Source organism: Schistocerca nitens, chromosome 7 (assembly GCF_023898315.1).
Source record: "Schistocerca nitens isolate TAMUIC-IGC-003100 chromosome 7, iqSchNite1.1, whole genome shotgun sequence".
Lineage (NCBI taxonomy): Eukaryota > Metazoa > Arthropoda > Insecta > Orthoptera > Acrididae > Schistocerca > Schistocerca nitens.
The window spans coordinates 512,518,683-512,535,139 of NC_064620.1; the positions used below are offsets into that span (position 1 = coordinate 512,518,683).

General features: G+C 42.2%; 1 protein-coding gene across 1 annotated transcript in view; it reads left to right on the forward strand.

The window, feature by feature from the left end:
* LOC126195807 (tubulin beta-1 chain-like) overlaps positions 1-11,919 on the forward strand; it is a 60,027-nt gene extending 48,108 nt beyond the window's left edge. Inside the window, exons 4-5 of the mRNA XM_049934443.1 lie at positions 2,360-2,827; positions 11,766-11,919. Of these exons, the coding sequence (XP_049790400.1) occupies positions 2,360-2,827; positions 11,766-11,919 (622 nt within the window). The remainder of the gene's footprint in view (positions 1-2,359; positions 2,828-11,765) is intronic.
* The last annotated feature ends 4,538 nt before the right edge of the window (positions 11,920-16,457 follow it).

A 16,457-nucleotide genomic window follows, 5' to 3' on the forward strand; every position in this document is an offset into this window, starting at 1 on the left:
TATGGTCACCTTTTCGAGTAACTGTTTTAGGAGATTTCCGATGTGGAAGAATAGCACACTAATTGCGTTAAAAAAATTTTTTTTTACGCAACTGGTGTGATATTTCTCCACATCGGAAATGTTGTTATTCCATTCACACTGCCAGCCCCCAGTGCAATCGGAATTCTTCTTTGTGCCATCTATACTTGCTTCACACAGTCAAAGAGGAACACTGGACGTGATGGGAGCTCAAAAAAATAGGAAGATTCTTTCACACAGTAAAAGTAAAATTATGTTCTACTACAAAATTTCGAAGCATATAATATAAAATAAAAATATTGGCAGCCGATATTGTCATTTCGATATCAATATATCGGGGGTATATATATATATATATATATATATATATATATATATATATATATATATATATATATATGATCCATTGCTCGTGACCGGGCCAAATATCTCACGAAACAAGCCCGCTAGATGGCGCTGCCATAGGTCAAACGGAATCAACTGTGTTTTTTAAAATAGGAGCCCCCATTTTTATTACATATTCGTGTAGTACGTAGAGAAATATGAATGTTTTAGTTTGACCACTTTTTTGGCATTGTGATAGATGGCGCTGTAATAGTCACAAACAAATGGGTCACAATTTCAACGAACAGTTGGTAACAGGGAGGTTTTTTTAAATTAAAATACAGAAATAAGGCACGTTTGAACATTTTATTTCGGTTGTTCCAATGTGATACATGTACCTTTGTGAACGTATCATTTCTGAGAACGCATACTGTTACAGTGTGATTACCTGTAAATACCACATTAATGCAATGAATGCTCAAAATGATGTCCGTCAACCTCAATGCATTTGGCAATACGTGTAACGACACTCCTCTCAACAGCGAGTAGTTCGCCTTCCGTAATGTTCGCACATGCATTGACAATGCGCTGGCGCATCTTGTCAGGCGTTGTCGGTGGATCACGATAGCAAATATCCATCAACTACCCCCACAGAAAGAAATCCGGGGACGTTAGATCCGGTGAACGTGCAAGCCATGGTATGGTGCTTCGACGATCAATCGACGTTGTCATGAAATATGCTACTCAGTACCGCTTGAACCGTACGCGAGCTATGTGCCGGATATCCATTATGTTGGAAGTACATCGCCATTCTGTCATGCAGTGAAACATCTTGTAGTAACATCGGTGGAACATTACGTAGGAAATCAGCATACATTGCCCCATGTAGACGGCCATCGACAAAATGGGGACCAATTATCCTTCCTCCCATAATGGCGCACAATACATTAACCCACCAAGGTCGCTGATGTTCCACTTGTCGCAGCCATCGTGGATTTTCCGTTGCCCAATAGTGCATAGGCCTATTGCCGGTTTACGTTACCGCTGTTGGTAAATGACGCTTCGTTGCTAATTAGAACGCGTGAAAAAAATCTGTCATCGTCCCGTAATTTCTCTTGTGCCCAGTGACAGAACTTTACACGACGTCCAAAGTCGTCGCCATACAATTCCTGGCGCATATGGTACGGGTGCAATCGATGTTGATGTAGCATTCTCAACACCGACGTTTTAGCGATTCCCGATTCTCGCGCAATTTGTCTGCTACTGACGTGCGGATTAGCCGCAACAGCAGCAAAAACACCTACTTGGGCATCACCATTTGTTGCAGGTCGTGGTTGACGTTTCACATGTGGATGAACACTTCCTGGTTCGTCTAATAGCATAACTATCGGGCGAACGGTCCGGACACTTGGATGATGTCGTCCAGGATACCGAGCGGCATACATAGCACACGCCCGTTGGGCATTTTGATTACAATAGCCATACATCAACACGATACCGACCTTTTCCGCAATTGGTAAACGGCCCATTTTAACACGGGCAATTTATTACGAAGCAAATACCGTCCGTACTGGCGGAATGTTACGTGATACGACGTACTTATATGTTTGTGACTATTACAGCGCCATCTATCACAAAGCGAAAAAAGTGGTCCAACTAAAACATTCATATATCTTTACGTACTACACAAATATGTGATAAAAATGGGGGTTCCTATTTAAAAAAGCGCAGTTGATATCCGTTTGACCTATGACATCGCCATCTGGCGGACCAACCATAGCGCCATATGGTTTGCCTCTTCAAGCTAGACGAGTTTCGTTCTGTGTAATTTTTTCGTTTGATATTTGTGAGATATTTGGCCCGGTCACTATCAATGGACCACCCTATATCTTTCTGGAAAGAATATAGATATATCGTTATCAACGGCCCTAGTGACGAGTAAGGAGCGTTATCTATGCCAGTGCTGCCCAACCTGTAGTGGGTCGAGCCCACAGTGACGGTTCGCCTGTTGCCGCAGGTTCCCCGGCCAGCTGAACGCGGACCTGCGCAAGCTGGCGGTGAAAGTGGTGCCGTTCCCGCGGCTGCACTTCTTCATGCCGGGCTTCGCGCCGCTGACGTCACGCGGCTCGCAGCAGTACCGCGCGCTCAGCGTGCCCGAGCTGACGCAGCAGATGTTCGACGCCAAGAACATGATGGCCGCCTGCGATCCCAGACACGGCCGCTACCTCACCGTCGCCGCCGTCTTCCGCGGCCGCATGTCCATGAAGGAGGTCGACGAGCAGATGCTCAACATCCAGAACAAGAACAGCAGCTACTACGTCGAGTGGATACCCAACAATGTGAAGACCGCCGTCTGCGACATCCCGCCTCGCGGACTCGAGATGTCCGCCACCTTCATCGGTAACTCCACCGCCATCCAGGAGCTGTTCAAGCGAATCTCTGAGCAGTTCACCGCAATGTTCCGCAGGAAGGCTTTCCTCCACTGGTACGTAATACTCAGTCTCGCTGTTCCCTAATAAATATGAATGAAATAATGAACATTTATCCTCTAGTGCAGTTTCCTTGCTCTTAGAGCTTAATAAAAAGTGTGGGATAATGTCAGAAAGTTTCCGAATTATACACTGCGGTGTTGAAAGTCGTGGGTAGCGATACAGATGCAATTATTACCTCGTACACAAGAAAAAAAGGGCAATGGATTGGCGGAACTGTCATTTGTGCTCAGGTCATTCATGTGAAATAGTTTCCGACGAAGTAAAGAAGAAAGTGCGTTGGCGGAGCTGTTATTTGTACTTAGGTGAGTCATGGGGAGAGGTTTCCGACGTGATCATGGTTGCACAACAGGAATTGACAGATAATATGCTTCTCGGGTGTGCGGCCGGATCATAACGTCATCTTGACACAATATTTCAGCGGTCCAACTGGCCACCATCTTCAGGTGAGAGTGCTGGCACACGATCTCGCCGGAACTGACTTCTCAGCGCAAGCGGCGGCCCCTGTATAGGCCGCAGAAGGTCCACAACGCGTGCGCGAGAAGGTGCCGTAACTGCCCTCTAGCGCAAGTAAACATACCGCGCCGCCAGTGGTGGAAACAGGCGAAATCGAGATATCACTATCAAAAATTAAAAATTATTCCGACGTTAGAAATACAGACAGTTGTTTTATAAATGTCTACTAACACCGGGTTCCAAGTCTTACATAAAAAGTAACCCTTGTCTCTATTAATAAGATTATCAGATAAACGAATCTCTATGGGTTCTTTTAAAACACAGTCCCAATAGCGAGATGCAGGGGCAACCATTTGTGTCTCGTCATTCTGCATTCTATGTCCCTCAGTGAGACAGTGCTCCGCCACTGCAGATTCCTCAGGTGGAAGCAACCGTGTGTGCCGCTGATGCTCAACACATAGGTCCTGAATGGTCCGGATTGTCTGACCAATATAAGCCTTCCCACAGTGGCAAGGGATCTTGTACACACCGGGCTTTCTCAAACCCAAGTCATCCTTAACAGAGCCAAGAAGCGCTCTAATCTTGGCTGGCGGACGAAAAATACTTTTTAGAATTCTTCCTATTTTAGAGAACACCCCCAGCAAAAGGTAGAAAGCCACCGATTTGCAGGTATCTTCTAGTGGTTCAGGCGAAGGTCCAAACTGGAAAGCACGACGGATCTGTTTATCTGTATAGCCATTCTGCTTGAACACAACCTTAAGATGGTCCAGTTCTTGTATTAAGCTTTCTCCGTCTGAAATGGCATAAGCTCTTCTCACCAACGTCCGCAGGACCCCCGTACGCTGGAACGATGGATGACAGCAAGAAGCATGCAGGTAACGGTCCGTGTGCGTGGGCTTTCGATAAACACTGTGTCCCAGTGTCCCATCACTGTGTCTGTGTTTCGATCGTCGGAATAATTTTTAATTTTTGATAGTGATATCTCGATTTCGCCTGTTTCCACCACTGGCGGCGCGGTATGTTTACTTGCGCTAAAGGGCGATTACGGCACCTTCTCACGCATGCTCTGTGGGCCTTCTGCGGCCTATATAACGGCCGCCGCTTGCGCTGAGAGATCAGTTCCGGCGAGATCGTGAACCAGCACTCTCACCTGAAGATGGCGGCCAGTTGGCCGCTGAAATATTGTGTCAAGATGACGTTAAGATCCGACTGCACACCCGAGAAGAATATTATGAATTATTACGCCGGGAAAGCCTTAGTAATAACAGGAATTCACAGACTTTGAATCGGAATGGTAGTTGGAGCTACACACGTTAAACATTCCATTGCTCAAATTGTTAGGGAATTCAATATGCCGGGAGCCACAATGTCAAGAGTGTGTCGAGAATACCAAATTTCAGGGGTAATGTTCCCAAATAATGATGAGAAGTCATCACCTACAATGTAGTGACCGACGGTCGCCACTTAACAACCGACAGCAGCGTTTGAGAAAAGTTGTCAGTGCTAAATGCAAACAACATTGCTTTAAATCAATGGTTAGTACGACGGAAGTATCCGTTACCGCAGCGCGCCGAAATTTGACGTTAATGCACAAATTGCGAGTGCTTTTGCTAACAGCAGACGGCCGATGTGACCGAGTGGTTCTACGCCCTTCAGTCCGGGACAGCGGAGATTGCTACGGTCTCAGGTTCGAATCCTGCCTCGGGAATGGAAGTGTGTGATGTCCTTAGGTTAGTTAGGTTTACGTAGTTCTAAGTTCTAGGGGACTGATGACCTCAGATGTTAAGTCCCATAGTGCTCAGGGCCATTTCAACCATTTTTTTCCCGACAGCACGGCTTCCTTCGGAGCGCGTCTCCTGGGTTCGTGACCATATCGGCTGGACCCTAGACGACTAAAAAACCGTGATCTGGTCAGATCAATCCCAGATTAAGTTGGTATGAGCTGATGGTAGGGCTGGGGGGTGGAGTTTTTCCCACAATGCCATGGATCCAAGTTGGCACATGTCGTGAGTCCATAATGTTGTGGGCTGTGTTTAGACTGGAAATGGCTATTTTCGGCTACTAAGAGACCTTTTGCAGCCAATCATGGACTTCATGTTCCCAAATAATGATGGAATTTTTGTCACCGGACCACAGTTATTCGCGATTGGTCTAAAGAACGTTCTGGACAATTCGAGCCAGTCCATTGGCCACAAAGATCCCCTGAGGTGAATCCAATCGAACATTTATGGGACATAATCGAGGGGTGAGTTCGTGAAAAAAATCCTGCACCGCTACATTTTCGCAATTATGGACGGCTATAGTGGCAGCATGGCTCAGTATTTCCGCTGGGGACTTCCAATGGGCCTGTTGAGTCCATGCTACCTGAGGTGCTGCAGTACGTCGGGCAAAAGCAGGTCCAACACGATATTAGGAGGTATCCCATGGCTTTTGTCACCTCAGCGTAATAGACTGGTGAGCAGAAATTAAGGACAGAGGTAACTTTCGCATGATGTGACACAGCCAAGTAACATAGCGCGATAAAACTTTAATTATACATAGGAACAACTGCTGCATTGTATGTGCACATTGGGAAGCAGTATCGAATCCCAACAGCTTTGTGTCATACTCGACAGTGTTCCTGAGTGCAGTACCTCTAGTCATATGAGAGTACGTCCAGCAATGTAGAATACTCTGCTCAACTTAGAAAAATGGTTATCGGGCAAAATACAAAGGCAACATATAGATGTGATTCCACTTCGATCCCGAAACGTCGTGGAACACTCATTGCGCTGGGATAGCTTCGGAATTCACAATTGTAATCATGGCTTAACAGTCCGATTACCGTTACTTTCTAGTTCACGTATAGGCGCGTGCACTTAAGGTCAACAAAGGCCAACGAACGACAGAGATTGCAGACGGCCGAACGGTGGTCGCCCATGCACTAGCGCTCGGCTTCTCATGAGCAAGAAACGAAGGGGCTGGGCCAAGTGATTCGGCCCTATAGAATCTCAGTTGGCTTGATAACTTGCCGACGAATCTCCCGTTTCTTTTTTGTTGTAAAGTAGCATTTTGATTACAATTTCACCGGCCGACATTATGTGAGAAGATGCGGATTCAGCAGTCGTCACATGTGAAGATCATCATAAACGGAAGAAGAAGAAATAACGCTAGTGAATGACCTCTCCTTTTAAAACTAGGGAGTAGTGTGCTGGGACAAAATTATGTCTACCTTAAATTTGAATTTGAATATGGATTATTTCATATTTTTTTCCGACTGAAGGTTATTTGTTTCGAATTGTTACTGATATGTGTTTCCCCTAAAGTTTCCACAGATACATTTCTTTTAGGAAAGCAGTATCTGCAGCAGAAAGTTAATAGTTACGTCCAGTTTTATTTGTTTTTCTTTGTTGATCAAAGCGAAAAGATGTCAACAAAGACTCCATGTTCTCTTGCACGTCGTGCACATTTCTTTCTAACAGTTCACTTATTTCTCTCCATACTTCTGATGTTTTCGGTTTTTTTTACAACTTTTCCCTCGAGAAGATCGTGCGTGAGACCTTCCAAGAGAACGAAGGGATTGAAATCGAAGAAAAGAGACTGGCATACTTAGCCTATGCAGACGACATCTGTTTACTCTCTAGGTCGGAACAGGAGCTGGAGCAAATGACCAAAGCACTGAAGGAGGCTGCCAACAACTTTGGGCTAAACATAAACGAAGCCAAGACAGAATATCTCGTTATGGTGCGTGGTCATTGTCAGACTGCTGATCATCTACAATCACTGCTGGTTGGGGGCCAGTCCTACAAGAGAGTGCAAGAATTCAAATACCTATGGGCACTTTTCTCTGAGGACTCCTCATGTGAAACAGAGATCAATGCCACAATACAAGCAGGAAACCGATCTTACCACAGCCTAGCACAACTGCTTAGGTCCAGATATCTCTCCAGACAGTTCAAGATTCGACTGTACAAAACCCTGATCCAGCCTGTTGTTCTATATGGCTGTGAGACATGGAGTATCCGGAAACAGGACTTCTATAAGCTCCTTGTTTTTAAGAGAAAAGGGCTTCGGAAGATCTTCGTTCCAGTTCTGGATGCAGATACCGGGGAATGGAGGATCAGATACAACCAAGAGCTTGAGGAACTATACCAGCAGCCCAACATAGCAGTAACTGTCAAAGCCAAACGAATGCAGTGGGCCGGCCATGTGGCCCGGATGGAGGATCGCAGATGGCTTCGGAAGCTCCTGGATTTCACACCTACAGGAAAGAGACCGCCAGGGAGACCAAAGATGCGTTGGAGGGATGGACTCCATGAAGATTTAAACCAAGTGTCAATAGATGTGAACGGATGGCGGATAGCAGCAATGGACAGAATACGGTGGAGGAGGAAACTTGTAGATGTGTGCGGTCCACTGGGCCTGATCACGTAGTAGTAGTAGTAGTAGTAGTAGTAGTCTCACAACTACAGTTCATAGGGGCCCGTAAACAATACCGTTCACGATTAAACTACCAGCTTTCTCCATATTCCATTCCGTATTCCGGTATTTTTAAACAAAATAAATACACGTTTTTAGCGAGAGTAGGCACTGCGTGCAGGGGAAACAGCGGCTGTTAAAATGAGGGCTCTCAGGACAGCAATAAGTCGCACTAATTATGTTTCATTGACTGGTTTCGCGCTTTAATTTAACATTCAACTACTGCACTTTACACTGCAAATTCCAGAGTTTCTGATGACGATGTTGTTATATTAAATAGCGAAAGCATTTAATAAAACACACTAAGTGCGAATTGTGATTGTCCTGGAAAACGTAAATACACAACCGTTGTAGAGACACAACATATGGTACTGAATCAAAGAACATTCAACGCGTCCTCCACACTAGGTGAGGGATCCCAAAGCCAATCAACCACCAGCGTTTTCACTTCGTTGACACCTGTTTGCCACTCGTACACACTAAGCGAATCTCGGCTAATGAAGCGGATGGCTACCGTTCCTTGGTCTTCGTTGGTCTCGTGTGTACTCGCCTTAGCTGTAGTGTTGCCACATAAGCTGCCGCTCTGTTTAAGGTGACTCGCAAACATTGCTGATCACGTCAAATGTGCTGAAATGTTGCCGACCTGTGTGAGCAAACTCAAAACAGAAAAATGTCGGTTTCACCACTAAATGCGGACTGTAATTTGTCATTTCATTGGTTGCCTGAAACTATCCTCGCACTGCCACCATGGGCTCACGCAATACCAACCGATAAGCAGTCCTGGTTATGACTTGCTTACAGTGTAATTGAGCTGTACCAAAACTACAGTTCGATAGTTTTGGCACGCTACACAAATAACATAGTAAATGGTAGGATTACCGATAGAATTGGTAGCACTGGCAGAGAAAAAACTTAAATGAATATGTGTGAGAGATACTGTGAGCCGACGACATCTCTTTGCTTTCTGTTTGTTTGATTGTTGATTTTGCACATAAATAGAACTGCGCTTTACTCAGTGTTAGTCCGCTGTGTATTCTTTATTCTAACAGAATATAAATTACATTGTGTAAGTAATGAAATAACAATAAAACTTCTGTGCTTTCATATAACCAAAGTAATTACTTTTGACGCAAGTACAGTTTATATTATTATTATTATTGTTGACGGATTTTCCCTAAAAGGAAATCGTTAAGCTTATGACTTTGAAGGCTTGTTCTTCTTGTCCTTCCAGTACTCCTTCATTCTCTTGGAGAGGGCCTCTTTTCTCTCCTCAGACCATTCTTGTTTGGTCCGCTGTTTTAGCGCTTCTGACTTTACTTCCCAATTGTCTATGTGTTTTCGGAAGGTGCTTCTGTCTGTGGTGTTTGTGGTGCCAATTGCTTGTAGCTCTTTTCGGACTCCTTCCATCCAGGGTGTCGAGACTTTAAGTGTCTTGATGTGTTCTAGAATTTTCTTGGTGAGTCTTGTTTCAGGGAGTCTATCTAAATGTCCGTAGAATTTAAGGCGCCTTTTTCTCATATCGTTCTCGATGTTCGAATATGCTTCTACTGTTGAGTTCTTCTGTAGTCTGTAGCCATCTGGTGTGTGTCTTCCTCCTAAAATTTTCCTCATGATTTTGCGTTCTTCTTTTTTGATTTCTTCAATTTTGATTTTCCTGTTGAGTGCTAGTGTTTCGCTGGCATACAGTACGGCGGGTTTGATCACTGTGTTATAGTGTCTGATCTTGGCGTTTCTGGAAATGCATTGTTTGTTGTAGACGTTTCGTACCATGCCTAGTGATTTCCGTGTCTTCTGTTGTCTGTCTTCGTAAGCCAGTTTCTCTGTTCCGGTCGGTTCGATGATTTCGCCTAGGTGTCTGAAGTGTGTGACCCCTTTAATTTTGCCGTACTTGGTTGTGATGTCGTCGCCTTCTCTTGTTAGGACTTGCGTTTTTTCAAAAGAGATTTGTAGGTCGACTTTCTCGGCGCATTCTTTCAGGATTTAGATCTGTGTTTTTGCTGATGTTGGGTCATAGGTCAGTATCGCTAGGTCGTCTGCGAATGCTAGGTAAGGGATTTCCAGTCTTTTCCTTCCTAATGTGACTGGTCTCCAGGTGTTTTGTCTCCTGACTTCAGCTTCCCATTCGCTCATTACTTTGTCCAGGACGATGTTGAACAATAGCGGGGATAGTCCATCTCCTTGTCTTAGGCCAGTGTGGATTTCAAAGGGGTCCGATATTTCGCCCATGAATTTGACTTTGGATTTTGTATTGGTTAGTGTCTGTTCGATTGGTCTTCGGGTCTTTTGGTCTAGGCCTTTTTCTCTGAGGATTTGGATGAGGGACTTTCTGTCGATCGAGTCGTAAGCCTTTTTGAAGTCGACGAAAGTGCAGATGATTTTTTTGGGGCTTGTCATGTGGGATTTTATGATTGATTTCAGGTTGAAGATTTGTTCGGGGCAGGCTCTGTTGGGTCTGAAACCAGCTTGGTATTCCGAGATGGCGGGTTCCAGTTGTCCTTGCGTTCTGGTGAGAAGGCAGGTTGATAGAATTTTGTAGATGACCGGTAGCAGTATATATATATATATATATATATATATATATATATATATATATATATATATATATATTTTAAAAATCAACAGCGACAGTTGCACAGATTGCCTAGATTTACCTAGGTTTCAGTCGGGATAACCCAACCTTCTTCAGAATAAAAGTAACTACCGTTTGTCCATAGTGGACATCCTCAAGCTAAAACAAAAAAATCCATAACTGCCTCGGCCCCACTTCGCGACCGCGATGCGGCAGCCACGAGTGCTGTACTGGAACTGACCGTAGCGTCATGAGGCCCGCCTAGGCGGACACCATACCTTGCGCCTGCGAATAAGCTGTGTGCATTGCTACTTGCTAGACAGTGTGCGATAGTCCAAGCAATAGGTTGTGTGTGGACCATGGCATTTACCAACTCAGGAAAATCTGACACGCTCATGGTGTTAACTTCTGTACGTGGGCATTAAGACAGTTACTCCAGATGTACCATGTATCTTGTTTAGTGATGAAGCTAATTTACCAATAATGACCAGATGAACAGCCGTAACACGCACTATTGGTCTGTTGACAATCCCCGTTGGTTAGATAGGTGGAACGTCAGCGTCCATAGAGTGTAGACACGTGGTATAAGATAGTGAACTATCTGATCACAGGCCCGTTTTTCAGAGACAGAACACTGAGCACGCACAACTGGCGCATCATCTAGTCCATATTACACGCAGTATTACAGTATATCTTCACGAATTGTTTCCAAATCGTTGGACTCGACGCAGGAAAGATGTACCTTGGCAGACCCATTCCCCGGATTTGACGCAGTACACTGTTATCTGTGGGGAACGCTATCGATAGTGCTGGATACGCAACGCGCCAGAGAAATGGCACAATCTCCCTCCCCCAAAGGCTAAATTCCGGGGAGGGGGGGGGGGACACATTACTGAGTGTAAGACGGGCATTTAAGCTGGCTGAGGTGGGGAACGCTGAAAGACGTCATCACTTGTTTCCTTCTGTTCGTTGACTTGGCGTTACACTACCACTTCACCTAACTGGTTGAAGAGACTGATAAAACTGCCGACATGGTTGAGGTCTGTTGGGATATCTTATCGCATCACCATACAAAGACGAACTGCATTCTTCCAACACTCTCCATACACCTTCTTTTACTTCACTTTACTAGCAAATTCAAGGTCAGGAGTCAGGAGTTAGGTTCGCGTCTTGTCCCAGCAAGTCCCATTCACTTCAGTGTCCATAATTATAATTCACTAGCGGAATCCAATATTTAGGTTGTGATACATAGACCTATACAGATGTGGTCAGATTTCCACAAGACAGACATTAAAGTTTTATTAAAAGCTGCCTGGCAAACTAAACAAAGGACATAGTTCGATACAAACGGAATAATTCATGATTTATCAAAACTTTTGCTTCTCTTAACATGTTTAGAAATAGAGGAATGCTAATGCAATGAGCAATAACGTGCTGCTTCTTAATTTCAGGTACACTGGAGAGGGCATGGATGAAATGGAGTTCACTGAGGCGGAATCTAACATGAATGACCTTGTTAGTGAATACCAGCAGTACCAAGAGGCCACTGCTGATGATGACGCAGAATTTGATGAAGAGGAAGAAGTAGAGGTTGATGAGAATTAAACTTAATCACAAGACACAGAGAGGTGGCAGTCAACAACCATTCGTGGTGAAGGCGAATTGTGACACAGTTGGCATTACTGCTAAGAGTGCATGTCTCTTACAAACTGACTGGCGTTGTGATACTATTGCCACATCACTATACTGGTTATTTAAAAGATTCATAAGATGTTTCACTAGAATTGTCCTGGATTCTACTCAGAAGAAGTAATTTTAAGGTTTTCGATCATAGTTTTTCACACTTATACAGTTATACATATATACAATTATACATTTGTACAATTATATATTTATACAATTATGCATAAACTGTCCTGGGTACTACCCAGAGCAAGTAATTTTGAAGCTTCTTCTACCATATTTTATACATTTATACAGTTACAAATTTATACAACGATTTATTCATACAATTATGTAATAACTGTCCAATATTCTATCCACGAGCAATTTTGAACCTTTTTCAATCATAAGCTATACATTTATATAATTTTTCATTTACAAAATAGTGCATGAACTATCCTCGATTGTACCCAGAAGAAGTAGTTTTGAAGATTTTTCAATCATAGTTTATAACTTTATATAATTATACATTTATAAAATTATATACTTATACAATTACACATTTAAACAATTATGCATTAATTTTGTGAGGTCTAAGTGCAAGGTAGAATTGATAGTTTCAACTTCACAAAATCTGAAAACTGATTTTCTACTTTTAATGTACCGATTAAACTCAGTATGTAGCAATTCAAAGATGAACTTGTTATTTAAATACCTTGATATACGTCAGCACCAACTATGTACCAAAATGTTTTATTTTGTTCTAACAATGAATTTGATAATGAGGCATCGAACAGTTGTACACAAAAATACAAGAAATAGTGTTCCCTCAGAAGCCACAAAAATACTTTTTTAAAATAAAAATGGAAATTTAAAGAAATACCTAAAAATGTAATTCTCATTGAAACTTATCTTACAATCGTAATATTATAAAATTGTACAGATCAACGCACTGGAATGTAGTCATTACAATATTGGAGCAACGAAGCAGTTTCAACTAATCAATTGAACATTTGATTATGACATACAATGACATTATTTATGGTCTAAGTGAGCGAAGCGGTACATTTAAGACATTGTGCCCAGAAAAGGAAAAATGGGTATAAAATTATTGTCTGACTGTCCTGCTGTTGGTTACCCAGAGTTCAACTAAAGTTATTTAAGTGACTGCTGAGATAGTTTCTGTACAAAAGACTAAATGAAATTTCTGGCCTCAATTTCTTCTTTAATTTGTGAGACTTCGCAATGCCTTGTGGTGAGATTAAGTTTAAAGAAAAACTGAAACAGAAATCGGTGAAATACTTTAAGAAATGTATTGCATAGAAGTAAGAAATAAAACACATTAGAGAAACATTTGATGTAAATTTGGATAATGATCGAAACATATTCAGCAAATAAAGTTTCTTTTCCACAAATTGAACAAATTTTGTATCTGCAGGTTGGTGATTCTTTTAGTGAACTGCTTTCAGCAATCACTGTGACACAGATATACTCAGGTGAAAGGCCAACAGTTTCTGCATTGTCAACACAAACTTCTTTCCAGATATTTGTTTTGAGCCCACACTTACGTTGAGTACTATTTGTGGTTATACTTTCAGCAGTTACTATGAAGGCTGTATTTGCCAGGTATTATTTAAAACTGTCAGATTCGATTAATCATTCATAACAGTTCCTGTTTTTTTTCTTATTTTCTTCATACAGGCAGTGAATATTTTGTATATAGTGCGTACGCACTCTCACGTTGAAATATCCTACAGGGTTAATGTAGATATTTATTTCTGGATGTAAGTTGTCTATGAGAATGCACAATGTATTTAAGTCCTTATCTTCTTCGTGGAGACAGGTTGCAGACCTATATATGCTTAAGCATTCAATGTATAACTTTTATCCTGGATACAAATATAGTAGCAGCTAGAATTTTCTTAGCACTTACAGACTGATATGTGCACCAGAAAGAACTCAGTCAAACAATTGAAAAAGTATTTCTTTCACATAACTTTACACCATAAAGAAGTTAAAGGAAGCAAAATTATAAATTTAACCGCTGCAAAAGGAATTTTCACCAAGCTTCGAATGACGCAAGAAAGTAATAGTCTACTAATAAAGTGGGAAATCTCGTCCTCAAAAATTTGTTTCATGTATTCAAATTTCTCTCTTCCCCTAAAGTTTTTACCCTCTATAGCACAAGTATACATGTCTACGTCGCAAGGCGAAGGTAAAGAGATAAAGGAAGTATGTGAGGATACTGAATGGTTAATTCAGTTCGTGAAGTGAGACGAAAATCTAGTAACCATGGGGAACTGGAATCCGGTTGAAGGGCAAGGAGTACAAGAAAGGGTTACCACATAATATGGTCTTGGTACTACGAATGAAAGAGGGGGGAAAACTAATTGAGTTCTCGATCAAATTTCATGTAGGTACAGCGAACACCCTGTTCAAGAATAACAAGAGAAGGAAGCATACTTGAAAAATTCCGAGAGATAAGGGAAAATTTAAGTTACATTTCATCAAAGTCAGGCAGAGATTTAGAAATCATGTAATTGATTGTAAGGCGTATCCTGGAGCAGGTATAGAGTTAGAACACAATTTAGTAGTGATAAAGTTCAAGAGACTAGTGAATCAATGCGCAAAGAAGTCGACTATGGAAGTGTATAAGGAATGAAGAGACACGCTTGACGTTCTCTGAAGCTCTAGATACTAAGACAATGAATAGGTGAGTAGGAAGTTAGGCTGAAGAGGAATGGACATTTCGAAAAAGGGAAATCACAGAGGCTGGAAAGAAATAAACATAGATACAAAGAAGATAACTGTGAAGAAACCACTGGTAACTGAAGAAATACATCGGCTGATCTACGAAAGAAGGAAGTACAAAAATATTCCGGGTAATTCAGGAATGTAGAAATGCCGGCCGCTGTGGCTGAGCGGTTCTAGCGGCTTCAGTGTGGAACCGCACTGCTGCTACGGTCACAGGTTCGAATCCTGCCTCGGGCATGGATGTGTGTTATGTCCCTAGGTTAGTTAGGTTTAAGTAGTTCTAACTCTAGGGGACTGATGACCTCAGATGTTAAGTACCATAGTGCTTAGAGCCATTTGAACCACTTGAATGTAGAAATACAATGCGATAAATAGGAAGAGCGTGGAAGCTAAATCGAAGTGACTGCGTGAGAAATGTGAAGAAATCTAAAAAGAAATGTTTGACGGAAAGACTGACTCAGTACACAGAAAAGTCAAAACAACCTTCGGTAACATTAAATGAGCAATGGAAATTGCACTACTAAACGCAGAGGAGAGAGCAGATAGGTGGAAAAAGTACGTTGATGGCCTCTGTGAGGGGTACACTTACCTAATGACCTCATAGAACAAGAAACAGAAGTCGATACAGAAGAGATAAGCGATCCAGTATTGGAATCAGAATTTGCAAGAGCTTTCGAAGACTTACGATCAAATAAGGCAGAAGGTATAACATTGTATCAGTATTTCTAAATTCGTTGTGAGAGATGTCAACAAAACAACTATTCAGGTTGGTCTGTAGAATATATTAGTCTGGCAACATAGCATCAGCCTTTCGGAAAAACATCATACACACTATTCCGGGGGTTGCACGAGTTGAGAAGTGTGGGAATTATCGCAAATCAGCTTAACAGCTCAAGCATCCAAGATAATATGCAAAAGAATAAAAACGAAATTTTAGAATGTGTCAGTTGCCTTTATGATAGGTAAAGGCACCAGAGAGGCATTTCTGACGTTGCGGTTGATGATGGAAACAAGACTAAAGAAAAGTCAAGACAGGTTCATAGGGTTTGTCGACCTAGGAAAAGCGCGTTCGACAATGTCAAATGGTGCTAGATTCTGAGAAAAGTAGGGGTTAGCTATAGGCAAAGACGCATAATAAACTATTTGTACAAGAACCAAGAGGAAACAATAAGACTGGAATAAGAAGAACGAAGTGCTCGAATCAAAATTGACACAAGAGAGGGATTTTATCTTTCGACGCTACTGTTCATCTATACATCGAAGAAGCAATGACGGAAATAAGAGAAAGGTTCAAAAGTGGAATTAAAATTCTGTGTGAAAGTATATCAATGGCTACATTCGCTGATGAAGTTTCTCTCCTCAGTGAAAGCGAAGGAGAATTACAGGATCTGTTGAACGGAATGAACAATCTGATCAGCACGCAATATGGACTGAGGGTAAATCGAAAAAAACATGAAAGTAATGAGAAGTAACAGAAATGAGAACAACGAGACACTTAACATCAGGATTGCTGATCACGAAGTCGATGAAGTTAAGAAATTATGCTACCTAGACAGCAAAATAACCCACGACTGACGGAGCAAGGAGGACATAAAAAGCAGGCTAACACTGGCGAAAAGGGCATTCCTGACCAAGAGAAGACATAGGCTCAATTAGAGAAAGATATTTTTGATATTATATGCTTTGAGGGCAGGGTTGCACGGTGGTGAAACATGGGCTGTGGGAAA